Genomic DNA, 20,413 nt, shown 5'->3' with positions numbered 1-20,413 from the left:
CTTTGACGTGCTTTCAAACTGCTAGGTTGGCAGGAGCAGGGACTGAGCAACGGGCGCTCACCCCGCCGCGGGGATTCGAACCACCGGCCTTCTGATCGGCAAGTCCTAGGCTCTGCGGTTTAACCCACAGCGCCACCCGTGTCTCAACTGCTAGTATAATACTCCTAGTATAATCTGATGCAAAGTTGTACCACGTATTACATTCTACATTGGGGTGATTGATACCCTTGAGATGGTGTGGATTACAACTACCATCATCCCTGATCACTAGCCATGCTGGCTGGGGCTGATGAGATTTGTACACCCAACACCCAGAGGACCACTGATTCCCCACCCCGTTCTACACAATTAACCCACAGTGCTTTGCAAATTGCAATATCCCTTGACATGACGCCATAAATATTGCCACCCAGTCTTCTCACCACATCCATGAGCTTACCGGGGGGAGCTATCTCTCAGTTATAAACACTTGCCATTTAAAATGGTGAACAGTAGAAAAACACCAAACACAGTCCTTCTAGAAGTTCCAGTTAGCTACAGGCTTTCCATTGCTTGCCAAATAATAAAAGGAATGACATCCAGGCAACAGTCTGCTGTTCCTACCATGTGGCACTGCCTAGCTATCCTGGCAACAAAGCATTTAAGAGGTAGTTGCTTCCTCTGATTTTTTGTTGCCTGCAAAAATAAAATTGAACAATCAGGGGTGCTTAGGTAACTCCAGAAATGTTACTACGTGCAGTAGGTATTCAGTTCCAAAGCACTGGGATATAGTTATTTACAAAGCATTAGCTTAATAAATATTGAGTTCTTATTTATTCTTCTACAAGCAGATTGATGACCTTTGAAACGAAGCAGCAATCTCCCTTCCAAGCAACACCCAGCTGCTGTGCTATGTAATAGATTAGGTCTCTCTTAAAACAGTCCAACACAACTCATGTAAATAGGATCCTCTGGACACCTTAAGGCAGCAGGAAGCCAGATGTAGCTGGACTCCAGTTTCCACCAGCATGGCCAGTGCTCAGGGATGATGGCAGTCGCTTGGAGACTTCCCTTGCCTCAAGGTACTGGCATCACACATGGAACCCACATGGGTCAGAACAAGCCAATATGAATCTGACTTGTAGCTGCTATGCAGATCCTGGCTGTGCCATTCATGGATATTTCTACTTGCAGCAAACCCTTTGGATGCCAAGGCCTCGGTTGAGAATCCTCTATACCCCTGCCACATCCAACCCCAATATTTTGCAGAGGGTTCCTGGGGCATGCAGAGCATTGGCCAGACATGTACCCCATGTATGCTGAGAGTGTAACAGAACACACCCAAAACCTTTCTGTGGATTCACACAGGCTACAGGGGAAGATTGGCAATGGCTGACAAGCCACCCCTCAGGGAAGCTTGCTGGCCGTAACTTCTTTACTCATCTGAGGAATCCCTTGGGTCCACTGCAACACAGTCTGAAAGCCACTAGTGTACAACCATCGGGCGATTCCCGCCTTTCCTCAACACACACACACTACTGCAAAAGGCCAAAGAAGATTACCAATCAGTATAGTAGTTTGCTGTATGCAAAGAGCAAGCTGCTGCATGGCATGATTTAGAATCATAGAATCATAGAGTTGGAAGAGACCACAAGGGCCATCGAGTCCAACCCCCTGCCAAGCAGGAAACACCATCAGAGCACTCCTGACATATGGTTGTCAAGCCTCTGCTTAAAGACCTCCAAAGAAGGAGATGCCACCACACTCCTTGGCAGCAAATTCAAAGCAGGTTTAAAACATGGCTGCACTAACAAGTGCACCAATGCTACTTCACAGCAGATTGGTAAGTGGCCCAAACAGAAATCGTGGCTTCCTACTCAAGATCACAATAATAGTTTGCATGAATCAACATATAAGACAGCAGGGGTGGCTGTGTTCGTGCCTGAGGCAGGTAGAAACACTAACCACACTCCAGCATTTCCTACAGCTTTAATCTCAAGTAGGAACTTGCCCTAAAACTCTACCTTCCACTTCATGCAGGTTGCAAGGGCTTTGTAAACTGACTTGCAAGCTGTTTTGAGGCCTGATCATGTGGGTTGTTTCTTGCTGAAATTGGATTCATTATACAGAAGAAGAAATGGCTTTATGGCTTTTTGGTGGAAATCCCATGCAAAAAAACAAAACTGTAATAACCTGTACTTACGTAAGTTTAAAAGCTGTGTCAAAGAAACCACAATAAATAACCCTGGCTATGCACTGAATAAAACTTATGGGTTGTATACAACTAAGTTTTACTCAGAGTAGACACAGAAGACTTAATGGCCCCAACTTAGCCATGTCAATGAATTTCAATTGGTCTACTCTGATAGGGTTTTACAATGAATACACTTATAAATTCAGTAGAACAAATGCTCAAGCATTTCTTATGGCATGGATAGAAAAGGTGAGTGCTATTCTGCAAGGTACTGCGCTGCCTCTGAAAAGTACAGCTGTACCTTGGAAGTCGAATGGAATCCGTTCTGGAAGTTGATTCGACTTCCAAAACATTCGGAAACCAAAGCGTGGCTTCTGATTGGCTGCAGGAAGCTCCTGCAGCCAATCGGAAGTCACAGAAGCCCCATGGTATGTTTGGCTTCCAAAAATAGTTCGCAAGCTGGAACAGTCCCTTCCAGGTTTGCAGCATTCGAAAGCTAAAACGATCAAGAACTAAGCTGTTCGAAAACCAAGGTACAACTGTACTGAATTCAGAATTCTAAAGGAGCACAGAGTTGCTCCACAAGTATCAGTGCTAGTCTTTGAACTGTATTTTCTGCTCGAAAGGAAATGTAATTCATATACCCACATAATTCTTTTTAGCACACATGTTCAAGGATGTTGAGCTTGACTTTATACAAACACACAGAGAGAAAAAATCTCTTCCTGAGTTCCTGAACCAAAAGATGCCATTATGAAATTTTAAAGGAAGACTTTTCATGGAAGCATTCTGAAAAGGAACAGCTTCTATGTTTAGAAAATAAGCGTCTGTGTGACTAGGAAGCCTATTACAAACCAGCAGGATACCGGGAGGTTGCGAGAGGAGGGAGTTAGAGCAGTCACCCTTGAAAGCTGATCTATCTGTGGCACATGAAAGCAACCAGCTACCCGTATTTGAACAGTAATTTAACTGCAAAAACACTTCTTTCAGGAGAAATAGATACATACACACATACACAAAATTTTGTGCTCCACACAAAAAAAGTAAAAAAGGCAATTCATGAAACCAGACGCAAGGGCAAAACAAATAAAGATGCCATCATAAACTGAAAAAGCACTTCAGGAAGAAGAGGTGGAGAATGAAAAGCAATGCCGAAAAACGGTCAGGGCAGCATGAAAGTAGTACCTTGGAAGTCGAATGGAATCTGTTCTGAAGTTGATTCGACTTCCAAAACATTCGGAAACCAAAACGTGGCTTCTGATTGGCTGCAGGAAGTTCCTGCAGCCAATCGGAAGTCACAGAAGCCCCATGGTATGTTTGGCTTCCAAAAATAGTTCGCAAGCTGGAACAGTCCCTTCCAGGTTTGCAGCATTCGGAAGCTAAAACGATCGAGAACTAAGCTGTTCGAAAACCAAGGTACAACTGTACTGAATTCAGAATTCTAAAGGAGCACAGAGTTGCTCCACAAGTATCAGTGCTAGTCTTTGAACTGTATTTTCTGCTCACAAGGAAATGTAATTCATATACCCACATAATTCTTTTTAGCACACATGTTCAAGGATGTTGAGCTTGACTTTATACAAACACACAGAGAGAAAAAATCTCTTCCTGAGTTCCTGAACCAAAAGATGCCATTATGAAATTTTAAAGGAAGACTTTTCATGGAAGCATTCTGAAAAGGAACAGCTTCTATGTTTAGAAAATAAGCATCTGTGTGACTAGGAAGCCTATTACAAACCAGCAGGATATCGGGAGGTTGCGGGAGGAGGGAGTTAGAGCAGTCACCCTTGAAAGCTGATCTATCTGTGGCACATGAAAGCAACCAGCTACCCGTATTTAAACAGTAATTTAACTGCAAAAACACTTCTTTCTGGAGAAATAGATACATACACACATACACAAAATTTTGTGCTCCACACAAAAAAAGTAAAAAAGGCAATTCATGAAACCAGACGCAAGGGCAAAACAAATAAAGATGCCATCATAAACTGAAAAAGCACTTCAGGAAGAAGAGGTGGAGAATGAAAAGCAATGCCGAAAAACTGTCAGGGCAGCATGAAAGGAAGAGTGGGGAAAGCGACAGGGGGGGGGGGGAATGAAAGCCACCTCTTAACACTTAAATGTATGAAATCACCACAGCAGGAAACAGGAGGGTATCGGCAGCCTTGAAAAAAACAACACTGTTTGCACAATGACTCTCAGCCTCAGTTTACTCAACCCTATGCAAGCCTAGGACTTGCCGATCAGAAGGTTGGCGGTTTGAATCCCAGCGACGGGGTGAGCTCCTGTTGCTCGGTCCCTGCTCCTGCCACACCTAGCAGTTCGAAAGCACAAAGTGCAAGTAGATAAATAGGTACCACTCCGGCAGGAAGGTAAACGGCATTTCCATGCGCTGCTCTGGTTCGCCAGAAGCCGCGTAGTCATGCTGGCCACATGACCCGGAAGCTGTACGCCGGCTCCCTCAGCCAATAAAGCGAGATGAGCGCCGCAACCCCAGAGTCGTCCATGCTGGACTTCAACGGTCAGGGGTTCCTTTACCTTTACCTATGCAAAAAATAATTCCCCCCCCTATAGGAATTCTTGCTGTTATCGATCATGAGAAAACCATCAATGGCCACATCTTTCTGACGGAATTTGATTAAATTCAGTAAGGACCTCTTCCAATATCACATCCGTGGAATGCGAGTCTCAAAAAAAGAACAAGGTGCAACAAGAGTCATAGACAGGTTTCATTGTTATTCCAGGAGAAAGGGAGACGGGCAGGCAGGCGCAGACCACCTCAGAGCCTGCACCATATTGACCCGCACGGTGTAGGGTTGTTCTCCTGTGGGAATGATCATGATGGCTTTTATATATGTTACTATTGTGTTTTTAAAAAAATGTAATTTAATGTGTTACTTTTAAGTCCCCCCCCCCCAGAAGGATTTATATTCTGAAAGATAGAATATAAATAACGGCAATTAATCACTCATTAAAATAAATATCCAATGGTGTTGTGAAATGGGAAATATATGGCTCAGTGGTACAGGGTGGGTGGGTATTGATCTGCCTTGTTTTATTCTTGTTTTTATTAAGTATTGTGCCTTTTTATTTTGTATTTTTATGCTGTGAACCGTCCTGAGACCTTTGGATGAAGGGTGGCACACAACATTATTTAACAACAACATTCATTTTGCATGAAAAAGGTCTCAGCGTTCATCCCATGGCATCTTTAAGCTGGATGGATAAAGATCTGGAAACTTGTAGAACTGCCGCCACTCACATGTCACATATTCTGATCGGTGCCCACGACACATTCTCAAAATACCAAACTAAATGCAGAGAAACCTAAAACTGTAATAGCTGTTCATAATTGCGTATTGAAATGTTGTAAAGTGGATGTTCAGGATCTCAGAGATGAATGGAGCAGACACCACAGTGTTTCTAGAGGAAGAGATGGGTAAGTTCAGATAGATGTTGGAAGTATAGCACTGAAAGTGCCTCTTCAAGGCATATGATGCAGGCATGTTCTGCAGTTTCTTTTTTATCTTGGAGAAATCATTGATATTTGCAGATGTTCAAACACTCTGAAATCCTATTCCTGTGGTGTCCGGACAAACAGATCAACAACAAAAGTGGGTTTTCTGTGAACCGTTATGGTGGCTACGAGACATATACGGCAAGGTTGGGAGGTCAAACAGCCACCGTGTATCAGCCAGTGGTTTGAAGATCTCACTGCCTTTTTAAAGACTGAGTGCATGGATTACAATTGACAATTATATTTATATGTCTATTCATATCATAGAATCATAGAGTTGGAATAGACCACAAGGGCCATCGAGTCCAACCCCCTGCCAAGCAGGAAACACCATCAGAGCACTCCTGACATATGGTTGCCAAGCCTCTGCTTAAAGACCTCCAAAGTAGGAGACTCCACCACACTCCTTGGCAGCAAATTCCACTGTCGAACAGCTCTTACTGTCAGGAAGTTCTTCCTAATGTTTAGGTGGAATCCTCTTTCTTGTAGTTTGGATCCATTGCTCCGTGTCCGCTTCTCTGGAGCAGCAGAAAACAACCTTTCTCCCTCCTCTATGTGACATCCTTTTATATATTTGAACATGGCTATCATATCACCCCTTAACCTCCTCTTCTCCAGGCTAAACATGCCCAGCTTCCTTAAGCGTTCCTCATAAGGCATTGTTTCCATGCCTTTGACCATTTTGGTTGCCCTCCTCTGGACACGTTCCAGTTTGTCAGTGTCCTTCTTGAACTGTGGTGCCCAGAACTGGACACAGTACTCCAGGTGAGGTCTGACCAGAGCAGAATACAGTGGCACTATTACTTCCCTTGATCTAGATGCTATACTCCTATTGATGCAGCCCAGAATTGCATTGGCTTTTTTAGCTGCCGCGTCACACTGTTGGCTCATGTCAAGTTTGTGGTCAACCAAGACTCCTAGATCCTTTTCACATGTACTGCTCTCAAGCCAGGTGTCACCCATCTTGTATTTGTGCCTCTCATTTTTTTTTTGCCCAAGTGCAATACTTTACATTTCTCCCTGTTAAAGTTCATCTTGTTTGTTTTGGCCCAGTTCTCTAATCTGTCAAGGTCGTTTTGAAGTGTGATCCTGTCCTCTGGGGTGTTAGCCACCCCTCCCAGTTTGGCGTCATCTGCAAATTTGATCAGGATGCCCTTGAGTCCATCATCCAAGTCGTTGATAAAGATGTTGAATAAGAGCGGGCCCAAGACAGAACCCTGTGGCACCCCACTAGTCACTCTTCTCCAGGATGAAGAGGAACCATTGATGAGCACCCTTTGGGTTCGGTCAGTCAGCCAGTTACAAATCCACTGAGTGGTAGCATAGTCAAGACCGCATTTTACCAGCTTCTTTACAAGAATATCATGGGGCACCTTGTCAAATGCCTTGCTGAAATCAAGGTAGGCTACATCCACTGCGTTCCCTTCATCTACCAGGCTTGTAATTCTGTCAAAAAACGAGATCAGGTTAGTCTGACATGACTTATTTTTCAGAAATCCATGCTGACTATTGGTGATCACAGCATTCCTTTCTAGATGCTCACAGACTGTTTGCTTAATGATCTGCTCCAGAATCTTCCCTGGTATTGATGTCAGGCTGACTGGGCGATAATTATTTGGGTCCTCTCTTTCCCCCTTTTTGAAAATAGGGACAACTTTTGCCCTCCTCCAGTCTGCCGGGACTTCGCCTGTTCTCCAGGAATTCTCAAAGATGACTGCCAGTGGTTCTGAGATCACATCTGCCAGTTCTTTTAATACTCTTGGATGCAGTTCATCTGGCCCTGGAGACTTGAATACATCTAAACTAGCCAAGTATTCTTGTACTATCTCCTTAGTTATTCTGGGCTGTGTTTCCTCTGCTGAATCATTTGCTCCAAATTCTTCAGGTCGGGCATTGTTTTCTTTACCGGAGAAGACTGAGGCAAAGAAGGCTTTGAGGAGTTCAGCCCTTTCTGTGTCCCCTGTTTGCATTTCACCATCTTCTCCTCTGAGTGACCCCACTGTTTCTTTGTTCTTCCTTTTGCTACGGACATACCCATAAAAGCCTTTTTTGTTGCTTTTAACCTCTCTAGCAAGCCTGAGTTCATTCTTTGCTTTAGCTTTTCTGACTTTGTGTCTACATGTGCTGGCTATTTGTTTGAATTCCTCTTTGGTGGTTTCCCCCCTTTTCCATTTTTTGTACACATCCTTTTTAAATCTTAACTCAGTTAAAAGTTCTTTAGATAGCCACCCTGGCTTCTTTAGGCACCTTCCATGTTTCCGTCTCATTGGTATTGCCTGAAGTTGTGCTTTTACTATCTCCCTCTTAACAAACTCCCAGCCATCATGAACTCCCTTTCCTTTTAGTATTACTGTCCATGGGATCTCACCCAGCACTTCCCTAAGTTTAATGAAGTCGGCTTCCTTAAAGTCAAGAAATTGAGTCCTAGTATGCTTGGCTGCTCCTTTCCACTGTATAGTAAACTTCAGAAGAGCATGATCACTCGCGCCTACTGTTCCTTCCACTTCTACCCCACTAACCAGGTCATCAACATTGGTTAGGACCAGATCTAAAATGGCTGTTCCTCTTGTTGCTTCTCCCACTTTCTGGACAATGAAGTTGTCTGCAAGGCCAGTGAGGAATCTGTTTGACCTTATGCTCTTGGCTGAGTTTGACATCCAACAAATATACGGGTAATTGAAGTCCCCCATTACTACTATCTCCCTTCCTTTTGCATGCTTGGCCATCTGTTCCAGGAAGGCATCATCTATGTCCTCCGTTTGGCTTGGGGATCTATAGTAAACTCCCACAATGAGGTCTCTGTTATTCTTCTCTCCCTTAATTTTGACCCAAATGCTCTCACTTTGGCTTTGAGGTTCTAAATCTTGGATCTCTTCACAGGTATACACATCCCTGACATATAACACCACTCCTCCTTCTTTCTTGTCTGGTCTGTTTCTCTGAAATAGATTGTATCCCTCCATTATTACATTCCAATCGTGGGACTTATCCCACCAGGTTTCAGTGATGCCTATTATGTCATATTTAGTTTGCTGTACCAAGAGCTCAAGCTCATCTTGTTTATTTCCCATGCTTTGTGCATTAGTGTACAGACATTGAAGTCCATTAATCATCCCCCCGTGTCTCTTATTTAAGGATTTTTTTCCTCCCACCACTAGGTCTGCATGCTGTTTGCTCCATTTGGTCTATGACATTTGGATGATCATCTTCATCAATTGATAGACTCCTACCTTCAGGAGCACTGTCTCCCTCCCCCACATTAGTCAGTTTAAAGCCCTCCTGATGAGGTTTCTGAGATTTTTGGCAAAAACATTCCTCCCAACCGTTGTGAGGTGCAGCCCATCACTTGCCAGAAGTCCATCTTCAAGAAACTGCAGTCTGTGATCTAAGAATCCAAACCGTTCCTGTTTACACCATTTGTGAAGCCAGCTGTTCAGTTCCACTATTTTTCCCTCTCTCCCTGGGCCACGTCGTTCAACTGGGAGGACAGATGAGATGACAATTTGTGCATTTAATTGCTTCAATTTCCTGCCCAGAGCCTCGTAGTCTCTTTTGATCTTCTGGAGGCTATTGCTTGCAGTGTCATTGGTTCCCACATGAACCAAGAGGAAGGGGTATTTGTCAGTGGGTTTTATGATTCCTTGCAGTCGTTCAGTTACATCTTGGATCTTAGCCCCGGGGAGACAGCACACTTCCCGAGACAAATTGTCAGGCCCACAGATCACTGCTTCTGTTCCCCTCAGTAGGGAATCCCCTATCACCACTACACGCCTCCTCTTAGGTTTGGTCGGGGTTCTTCCGTGAGCTGTCCGTTCCAAGGTCGCCTGCACATTCCCTGAGGACTGACTTTGCTGCTCGTCTTCATATACCTGATCGACTGTAATGAGGGAGAGATCCTCAAATGGAGTCTGCTCTTCGTCTTCCATGCTAGGGGAGAGGACCTCAAAGCGATTGTGTATTTCTAAACAATCAGAGCGAACCCTGGGCCTCCTACTTCTTTGAGTCACGTTTCTCCATATATCTGGCACCTGTGTTGGTGAACTAGCCTCCTTCTCAGGGGTGTCCCCTGTCTCCTCCTTGGTGGAGACGGTGTTCTCTGTTGCTTCCAAGAAGAGCTCCAGCTCTCTAATTCTTTGGAGCGTAGCTACACGTTCCTCCAGTTGCTGGACTTTGTCTTCTAAGAGGGCAATCAACATGCAATTGCTGCAGGTAAAGCTGCCTGCAACCTTTGGCAAGATGGCAAACATTGCGCAGGAACCACCGGCGACTGCAGCTGTTCCCTCACCCTCCATCTTGAAAACGTGTTGGTGGGGGTGGCTACAGTGGTCCTCCATCTTAAAAAGCGTGAAGACAGGACAAATAACCCCCCCAAAAAAACCTAGGTCTCCCCCAACAAACGTTTGAGACTAGCTCCCCTAAATCTAAAAGATGGATCAAACTGCGCACACAGCCCTGCAAGCTCTGATAAGCTCCTCCCACAGCTAATCACCTGACTCAACAGAAACCCTGCCCCCTCTGACCTTTGCACAGGGAGAGCAGCTAATCAGCCACAAAGAAACACACACACACGAAAACCCTTTTGCTCCTCTTTCAGCTGCTGCCCTGCAAGCTCTGATTTGGACTCCATATATGGTTAAGGATTCGTTTATGCACTGCTAAGGTAGTGCTGGATTATACATGTAAAAATACTGTACAGCAGCAGAAATCTAGAAGAAAAACATCTGTGTAGACACCCAAGGGTTGGTAAGGGGTCTTTTGGGATTTGTGTGTCTTGGTCAACTCTGTTTTAGCAACAGAACCAGCACAGATACTAAAACTCCTGCTTGTGAATCTGCAGGCAGAATAGAAGAGGGGTTCAAAAGTCAGCCAAACAACTGGCAGAGTCATCTTGAGGCTGCTCAACAGGTGCTCTAATAAACGTCTAATTGTTGACATATTGCAGTTAAGGCCTTGCATTTATTTCTTATTGTTAGTTGAGAAAAACCTATTTTCCTCCTGGCCGCCTCCAGCCGGGTCTGAAATGTTAAATGAAAGGTTTAGGAGGTTTTATAAGACATCACCTGGCCCACCAACACAAATATTCCGGGGGCCATAACATTTTGAATGGTTCACCTGGACTGTGACATAGCCAGCCTGCTGGTAAGTGGCCTTTGTAAACTCCATGCTGGCTACACTCAATAAGCTTTAACATGGAAAGGGAAGGCAGATGGAAACTGGAGGGTGAGATGGGTAATATCAGGAGAGGACGCTTGTGTCAGGAAGCAACAGGGGATGTCTGTATGGTTGTTCAAAAACCACATGGAAAATTCTTTTTTACCTCCTTGCCTCCCCCTTCATAAATTACTTTTTAAAAATCTCTAAGCAATGCACATAAAACTATATTGAATAATTATCACACACACACTGTTTTATTGAACTTAGCTGGCATCAAGTTGGCACTCAGCCCTCCATATTCAGCTGAGAATTTTCGTCTCTGTGCATTGTGGACGAACATGCACCAAGGTGACCCAAAGCCTCTTTATGATAGGCCCTTGAGGGTTGGATTGAGCCAGCCTCTCACTGGCCACCACTGGGGAGATGAAAGCAATATTCTGCATCGTTGAACTCCTTCTGTGTGGGCAGGAGGAAGGCCTGCTGCTTGCATCCCTGGCAGCAGAAAATCCAAAAATGGGATGTGCTACAAGGGTGGGGAGGCCCAAGCCAGCCAGCAATCCACTAGATCCCTCCACTGTTGCATGGTGACATCAGGTCTGATCTTCCTGCCCTCTACACCTTCCACTACCTCAGCCAGGGGCAACTTGGCTGTAGATGTAGTGGTTGCTCTACTAAGCTGGCTGTTTAGTCTTTAGTCCATCTGGGGACTGAGTATCAAAGTGCACCCTGCCTGGATAATTATATTCTATATTTCATGCTATGTCTGTTTCCTCCTCCTTGCTTCAGAGTGTTTCTCACAATATTTTCCCCTCCTGTATATTCTCAGCTAGTAGAATATATAACCTGAGATTACAACTCATTGTGAGTGATGACTAAATTGCAAGATGTGATTGAATAGGTTTGATGTCCTAGAACCATCTAACAATTTGACAAAAGCACAGAGAGGAGGTCACTTACAAATAAATGATTTAAAATTAAAAGATCATTAGCACTTATCTTAGAACGATGAACTCTCAGCTTTTATTCATTGACAACCATTCAACTACTTTGACTCCCCAGTCAACAAGAATGCAGAAAGATATGAAACAATATGATTCCCTAATTCTAGGTGGATATCAAAAGAATCCCCCCATTTTTATCCTGTAAAAATTATGAAGGTCATTGCTACCAGCTGCATCCTTGACTACCAAGGAATCCCAGAACAATGAGAGCCAGGAATATATGTTCTGACTACTTCAAATTCCTACTAAAAGTTCTTCATTTCTTTCCCAACTATTGTACAATTAATCAACCAACTTCTTTCTTGCCACACGGCTTTCCACAATCCTCAATAAGATTGTGGATATGGTATGCATGCTTTCCAGCACTATTATTCAATCAGTCTAGTAATAGTGGTATCACACTATGAAAAGATTTCAGGAGGATATTACATTTGCAGCTAATTCTGAAACTCATAAACTGCATCTAACTGGATGACACATAAATTGCCTTCTACGTAAATGAAACAAGAATCACAGAGAATTGTAACTACAAAGAAAAGCTCAACAGTAACTTATATTTAGGGCAATAGCTCTTGAACCTATTAGCATTTAATTCATATTCAGAATGAATTAAATTTTGAAAAGCATTTTTGGAGGGAGTGAGATGCTAAAACACAGCAAAATGCACTGAGAGTAAATGGAACACTGTACACAGGTATATTTATTCCTTCCTATAAAATGCCAAACACTCTTAAGAATATCACTTCACCAGTTTATCCAGGAGTTGAACTGAGAGCAAGAGCAAATGTGGAGCTGAACTGATAGCAGCTCAGATGTGGAGACTGCTTGATCACTGAGTCAATTCTCCTGCCTTGGGTCGATAATGTGTGAAGTTCGTTTGCTACAAATCTTAATCAGCTAAAGCAACTGGCAAATTTACGTGCTGCAGTTGCAATTCTTTCAGCCCAAGGACAACATTTTACTATAGCTGTCCACAAAACCAGGCAGTATTTATAACCGTTATCTGAATCCTTATCTCCGTTAAGGTCAACTGCCTAGCAGAGTAACAGTCTAGAGCAGGTAGCCCCAATAAATATTTACTGGCATCTGCACAGCCAGCACAGGAATAGTGAATACTCCTCTCAGTATACTGACTTTACAAGGCAGCCACATTATTAGTATTCCATGTCTAGAGCTCTTCTGATGATTCTTGCTTCTTGCTATTCCTGAATGCACATCATTTCTTTTTAAAGCTGCATTTATTTATTTTTAAGGCACATTATCACACAATACTAATCCTTCAAGAGCCATCTTGGACCAAGCTATTTTTAGTGAGATGCATGCAGCAAATGCAAACTTTTCAATTCTAATCAGACATGGGGATTGGGTGACAGAATTAAAGGAAGTTTCTGCATAGCCTGGATTTTCTCTTGGCTAACCAGCTCCCCCCACCCCACCCCGGTTTTGCTTTTCTGGTTAAGGGAAAAGTTGGGCTTAAAATGGCACAGAATAGCATTCTGCTATAATGAGCTATTAATGGAAGTGAGAAAGAGAAAACAAATGTCTAAGAGGAAGGTCTCACCCACGCTCTCCCTCCTGCTTACCTGGGCTCTGACCGCAGCATCTTTTTTAATCCACTTTATCACCGTTTCATAAACCAGTTCTTCCGTTTTTGTGTTCAGGCTGTCATTGGACATATAGGAAATGAAGTCGTCTTTCGAGATATTAAGAATCTCCTCTTGATTTGCCACCTCCGGAAAAATCTGCAGGGCATAGGCCTTTGCCATGTTGTATAGCTCGCTGCACTGCATCGCTTCAGCCATGGCTAATATTCCTAAGCAATTGCTAGCAGTCAACTGTTTTTCTACAATGAACATAGGAAACAGAAAGGGATGGGGAGAATAAGTCAAAAATCCAGGGCACCCATTTCCTGGTTTTGCAAGCTGTAAACTGCCACCTAAATTTGATAGGTGGGGTAGGAGTACAAAGGAGTGAATTAGATGACCTCTGAACTGAAATATGCGTAATAGGGAAACAGTAACAGCATAAATACAGAAATAAACACAACCCTCTTTTGACACCGAGAGCTCAATGCAACTTTTTCTTTCAAATTTTGTTCCCATAGAAATCAATGGGACAAGTTAGCCGCAATTTCAGTGCTACTGAATAAGATATCCAGTGATTAGGGAACGAACTATAAGGAAACTATATAACTGCTTTGGGACTGTAAATGTGTGTAATTGTAGCAGACCCGGGGCTAACAACAATTTCCCCCCAAACCTCTGAGCTTATCAAATTAAACTAATTAATTAAACTGAAGCCAAATTAAGAGCCTCGTTTTTTCTCTTCCAGCCATCTAGACATGTGGGTGTGCATGCCTCAATATTCCTTACATAAAACCAAATTTCCCTTTGCCAGCAGCATGTGTGTGTAGTGCAGAGGTTCAAATCTAAAACCCATATTAATGTGATAAAATAAAACAGGGTTAACTGTGAGGAAACTGGGTTGCCTGAAATTCAAAAAGCAAAAGAAGGGACGGTGTTTTGAACACATTTTGTACTTTCTAAATATTAGCAAGGGGAGGTTAAAAGGAGTATAAAACCATCACAAAGGATGTCAAGGCATAGTATACCCTGACAATCTCTATGAGGCTCAAGCCTATTATTCCAGAGAACTCCATATCCAAAGACTACAAAAGGAAGCTCAGACACCTCCCCTCACAATATTACAGACTCAGTTGTAATGGGGACGGGGGAGAAGCCTTCTGAATCAGGAAAATGGATGTCTACCCAACACACCTGGGACACAAACTAATGGAGCTCTTATAAAACTGGAACAGTGAGAGCTGTTGTGAACTGCTAGTGAGGGAAACTCCATTTTTCCTAAGAGGCATATTTCTCCATTTTTAGGTCCCTGAGGCCGTGGGCCATCCATTTCTGACTGGTAACATGGGATCAACATTTCATGGTAGATACTTTCTTTGCGAAAGTCTGGCCAGTTTCTCCCAGTCCTTTCTTAGGTGACAGATGCAGCAATCCACATTTCTCCAAGACTGCCTGTCTCCTCAAACAGAGTTTGGCCCCTTTTAAAATGGCAACTGTTCATAGAAGGATGTCCAAAGACATCATAGCCAATGTAGGCCCAGTTTGCCACAGAGACATAACCTGCATAAAATATTATCCATATGCATAGTTTTAAAGAAAATAACCAACAAGGGGCATAAGTTAAGGGTGAGGAAGTGGGGAGTCCGGGATCATCTAAGTCAGTGTTTCTCAACCTTGGGTCCCCATATGTTGTTGGACTACAACTCCCATCATCCCTGAGCTCTGGCATTACTAGCTAGGGATGATGGGAGTTGTAGGCCAAAAACATCTGGGGACCCAAGGTTGAGAAAGGCTGCTCTAAGTGAACCATCCTGAGACCTGTGGGTATATAGGGCGGTATAAAAATTTGATAATAGTAAGTGTACAGTGGTACTTTGGGTTATATACACTTCAGGTTACATACGCTTCAGGTTACAGACTCCGCTTACTCAGAAATAGTACCTCGGGTTAAGAACTTTGTTTCAGGATGAGAACAGAAATGTTCCGGCAGCTCGGCAGCAGCGGGAGGCCCCATTAGCTAAAGTGGTGCTTCAGGTTAAGAACAGTTTCAGGTTAAGAACGGACCTCTGGAACGAATTAAGTACTTAACCCGAGGTACCACTGTAGTACTACAACTTCCATCATCCCAAATCACTGGCCATGTTGGTTTGGCCTGATAAGATCTGGAGTCGCACTTTAAAAAGACTTGTAGCATTTGTATTGTAACAGGGAACTTGGGTGAATGTTTTGCCAGCCAACACATCATCCTGTTTGAAGTAAAGAGTTGGGGAAAATGTGGTTGGTGACTTGGATGTTCTTACTTGGCCTCTGCTTGCCAGTATTAATAACAGAACATTTGATTAAGATTCAAGGCAGGACATCTCAAAATGAAAAGGAAGATACGTCCGTCACACTAACAATAAATAGCGTGCGGAAATGATTATCCACTTGCTCATAAACAGCTTGTTCTCCACTCTCACAGCAGCACAATATATTCTGTTTGCAAGGCACTGTTTTATGTTAGAATGCTTAATAGGTCTCCAAGTGAAATTTCAGAAATAATGATAAAATATGTAACTTAGTAGTCCTCGGGGTTGCTAAGGTGTTGGGGGTTTTTTTTGTAGCATTACGAAAATGAATCTTAAATGACTCTTAAATAAATTAATTTAATTCTCCTGACCTCTTTCTACGATTTAAAGAGCCAGTAGAGTTATAATACTACCAGTCTCTTAACAGATTGCACGTAGAGCAGCATAATCCCTCTCCTCCTACTGCTTTTTCCCTCCCTCATTTAACCCCTGGTTAAACTTTACGTAAATGTCAACTGTGGTTAATCAAAAGTAATTAAGGGAAAAAGTTTGGAAACATCATCTTAACTAGGAAGGTAATAAGAAGGGTTCTTGTTAGTGCTAACAGCAGTGCCAATGTAACACTTAAAACATGGTAGAAGAAGATAGGAAGAATTTGTGGAGGAAGTAATGATGTTAAAATGGTTAAAAGACAATAAGCATTTTATCTCTAGGGGCCCACAGTCAGCAATACAGTGGTACCTCAGTTTTTGAAAGTCCCGGAAGCCAAATGTTTCGGTTTTTGAATGCCGAAAACCCAGAAGCAAATGCTTCTGTTTTCAAACACACCTTGGAAGTTGAATGGCTTCCACTACGTGTACGGGTTATTTCCCCCCCAAGTTTTCTGCAGACCACCCTTTGCTCCTTGGCTTTCAAACGTTTCGGAAGTCGAACAGTCTTCTGGAACGGATTACGTTTGAAAATCGAGGTACCACTGTACCAACTTCTGAAGTTCCTTGCCCCCCACGGTCACCATAGTCAAGAATAAAGGTGGCATACTTATTGTTTCTTGAAGCTGTCTGCACTAGTTAGTATTATTATTTAAGTTATTCAACTTTTTTCTCGCCGCAGGCTACTCACAGTGTCTTTACAAAACAAAATGAAAGGTAAACAAAAACTCATATGCTCAATTAAAACCAATGTGAAATCCCCACCCTTCAGATTATGTTATTTCTTCCCTCCCCCCCACCCCAGCCCTCCACTTCAGGGTTTTCACTCGATTTATAGTCAAAGTTTTCATGGGAAAGTTCATTATCTGGGAAATCATGGTTCTTATTCCCCCCAAAAAATGTGCAAAATGCAAAACGAAAACAAAACACCAAACCAATCAATCTCTAGGCCAATTTGCCTCTATGACATACTAAGAACAACAAATGAGATTTTCCACAGGTGGCTCTTAGAAGAACATTAGAAATAGTGGTTTGCTTGTCTTTTTGCATTGTAAGATTCTTGGCTAGCCCGATGCAAAAATGAAAAATGAGGCCAACTGAAAACTCCACTATCTCTGAAGCTTAATCCAGTAAGAGCTATAAATAAAAATAAGCAATTATATTTTATGAATTCTCTAAATGAGAATATAAACCTCTAGTTCCCCATATATAATGAAACTTACAGCCAACTCTCCCAATTGCATAACCATAACACGGTTCACTGAATTCACATATTAAGTATTGGAAAAGGAAAAATCTCACATTGATTTAGTGGAAATAAATGTATTTTGTTATAGTAGCTGAATCTTTAGAGATAATGTGCATGGATATGTCTGTGGATCATTATGAAAGCCATAAAATCTATTAATTTAAAACACACTGGAGGGCAGCTATTAAAGGAAATCTGCACCAGCACAGCAAATGCCATCTAATATCCAGTTTTGGAATAGATGCGCGCAATTTGGACAAAACAGATGTGAGGGAAACAGGAAGCGCAAGGCCCTCAATCTTCTATGCTCACATCAGAAATTGAACGTTTGGATTATCCTTCAAGGTATAATGTGCTAGCGCATGATGGAAGGACAGTTTGAGCATCTCCCACCACAGGAGATATGAGAGGTTCACATTTAATGTTACAGAGCTATATCAGGAAAAGGACGTTGGGAGTGCCCTGAAATTAGTGATGCCAACAAAGTTCATGATTGCTTGGATCATAACACAAACTTGTCCCACTCATAATGTTTGGCTGTGGTACTAAGGAAAACCGGGGGCCTTGAAACTGGGATGCAGCAAGGAGCCCTGGGGTGTGCAGTTCCCAGGGAATACCCACTTGTAGGTTAACCCAATTCCAGAACTCTGAAGAAATTACATTTCTCAGGACCTTGAACAGAGGCCTTCAAATAGTCTGCATGGCTGGTACCACTGATGCCAAGTAAGAAGGGGGTAGTAGCAACGTGTGGGGGAAGTTATGTCTGTGTGCTTATGTAGTTGAGGGAGGCCTTTAGACCTCATTTTGTTTCAAATGATGTCATCTGCAGCGTGAGTGAGCCCACATTTCAGAATTAGCATCAAGTCCAATTCTAAACGGGATGTGGGTGGCGCTGTGGTCTAAACCAAAGAGCCCAGGGCTTGCTGATCAGAAAGTCGGCGGTTCAAATCCCCACGACGGGGTGAGCTCCCATTGCTCAGACCCTGCTCCTGCCAACCTAGCAGTTCAAAAGCACGTCAAAGTGCAAGTAGATAAATAGGTACTGCTCCGGCAGGAAGGTAAACAGTGTTTCCGTGTGCTGCTCTGGTTCACCAGAAGCGGCTTAGTCATGCTGGCCACATGACCCGGAAGCTGTCTGCGCACAAACGCCAGCTCCCTCGGCCTATAGAGTGAGATGAGCACCACAACCCCAGAGTCATCCGCAACTGGACTTAACTGTCAGGGGTCCTTTTACCTTTTACCAATTCTGAACTGAGGTGGAGGAGTTCACTCATCCAAACCTGTTATTCCTTGCCCCAGTTCTGCCCTAGCTAAAGCCATTCCGAAGGACAGTTCTAGCATCTTAGAAGCTGCTCTGGTTTGCGGGGCAACCTACCCTACTGGTTATGGAAACCAACCTTTGAGCTAGTTAATTAGCTCTCCTCCCTGCATATCTCCAGCCTTTAAGGGTACAGCGAGTTAAGTGGGAAGGGACAAAAGAACAACTCAATAATAATAATAATAATACTCAATGCACCAAGAAGACCCCGGTGACCTGTATATATTACGTGAAGTAAACATAATTTACTCTTCAATTTCTTTATGTTTCTGGCAATTAAGGGCTAAGGACATATATGCAGGACTCTGAAACCCCATACCTAATCACTGGACATCTTATTCAGGAAGTTATTCTGCATACAGAGATTATATTGGACATTGCCCATAAACTTCCTAGCATATTACCAAGGACCAGACGCTTGTATTTTCTTTTATATGTGAGTTGAGATTCTTGTGGAGGATGCCCAATAGCACATCCAGTGCTTTTTGTGTACTTCTGCAGCCTCAAGGCGTGCACCCAGCCTTGGTAAAAGTCCACAATTCACTCAAGTCAGCAATACTATTTGCAATGCAGCACACCATGATTGGATAGTAGCTGTACTTCAGGTGCCGTGATTTTAACAAGACCACACTGCACCTGAAGTACAGCCACAAACAAATAGTGGTCTGTCCTATTGTAAATGACATTTAACCACAAATTTTATAGAAGAGTTGCACATGGTGGGAAATTCTGAGGTTCGGAATCAAGAGAAAGAGAAACAGCACGAATTCTTACCTAGAAATGACACACAGACTTTGCAGAATGTATGAAATTGGAACTTGCTGGCAGCTTCCAGAAGAGTTTTGGCATTGACGGAATCTATTACTAAGGAACCTGTATAAACAAACTCCAGCAGTAATTCCAGGACATCCGCCGTGAGATTTGATAATTCCAACTCCAGCTTCTCACTGCTTCTGCTACTGTCCCGGGGTGACCTAGCAACAGCAGACAATGAAATTCTTACAGGATATTAACTTTCCCCCAGTGGTTGCCACTTACTGATGGCTTGAAAATCATACAACAATTCACTTACACAGAGTTTTGTTGTTGTTTAAGAATTGAAAAATACTGTATCTTTAAAAAAAAACATCAATGAACTTAAAAACACTTTATTACTGGATCTGAAAGAGAAGAGTCTTGCACACCAAAAAATACCAACCCAAACATTATTGCTACTCTGCATATTCATGCAAAAATAATAATAATTTGCAAACCAACCAACCAAACAAAATTTAAGAAGAAGATGAGCCAACATTAATGAAAATGTGGAATAGGATTAACTTTCAAAGGGAAGCAATACATTTTCATGTTTACATTCTGTGTCTCTTCATCGTTGGATAGTGAAAACAAAGTTTCCTGAGAGAAAAGGTCACTTGTTTTTCACCCCCAATACTATATCCTTCATACAGAACATGGGACAATACCTTACAGGGTATTTAGGGATACATTTATGGACCTTTTCTATAAACCAAAGTAGGAGAGGAATAGTTGTTATAATGGTTCTGAGTTTGACATTCGAAAAGTTGCAAACTTTTTGTTTTATTTCAAACCCTATAAATTTTGTGTGCATATTTGTTTGACTTCAAAAAAATATATTGTTCCCTTTTAGGCACTAAAAGAAAAGAAAAACAAAAGAGGAAGGAAGGAGACCCCTCATGGAATT

General features: G+C 42.7%; 1 protein-coding gene across 1 annotated transcript in view; it reads right to left on the bottom strand.

Annotated features, from left to right (window-relative positions):
* The window catches only part of KLHL29 (kelch like family member 29), a 431,347-nt gene that overhangs the window by 61,480 nt on the left and 349,454 nt on the right, over positions 1 to 20,413 (bottom strand). The window contains exons 7-8 of the mRNA XM_081189071.1: positions 19,486 to 19,685; positions 13,429 to 13,688 (exon numbers count right to left, since the gene is read on the bottom strand). Of these exons, the coding sequence (XP_081045197.1) occupies positions 13,429 to 13,688; positions 19,486 to 19,685 (460 nt within the window). The remainder of the gene's footprint in view (positions 1 to 13,428; positions 13,689 to 19,485; positions 19,686 to 20,413) is intronic.

Source organism: Podarcis bocagei, assembly GCF_964188305.1.
Source record: "Podarcis bocagei genome assembly, chromosome: 3".
Lineage (NCBI taxonomy): Eukaryota > Metazoa > Chordata > Lepidosauria > Squamata > Lacertidae > Podarcis > Podarcis bocagei.
Note: the sequence above shows the minus strand (reverse complement) of the source record. Positions and strands in the feature narration are given on the sequence as shown.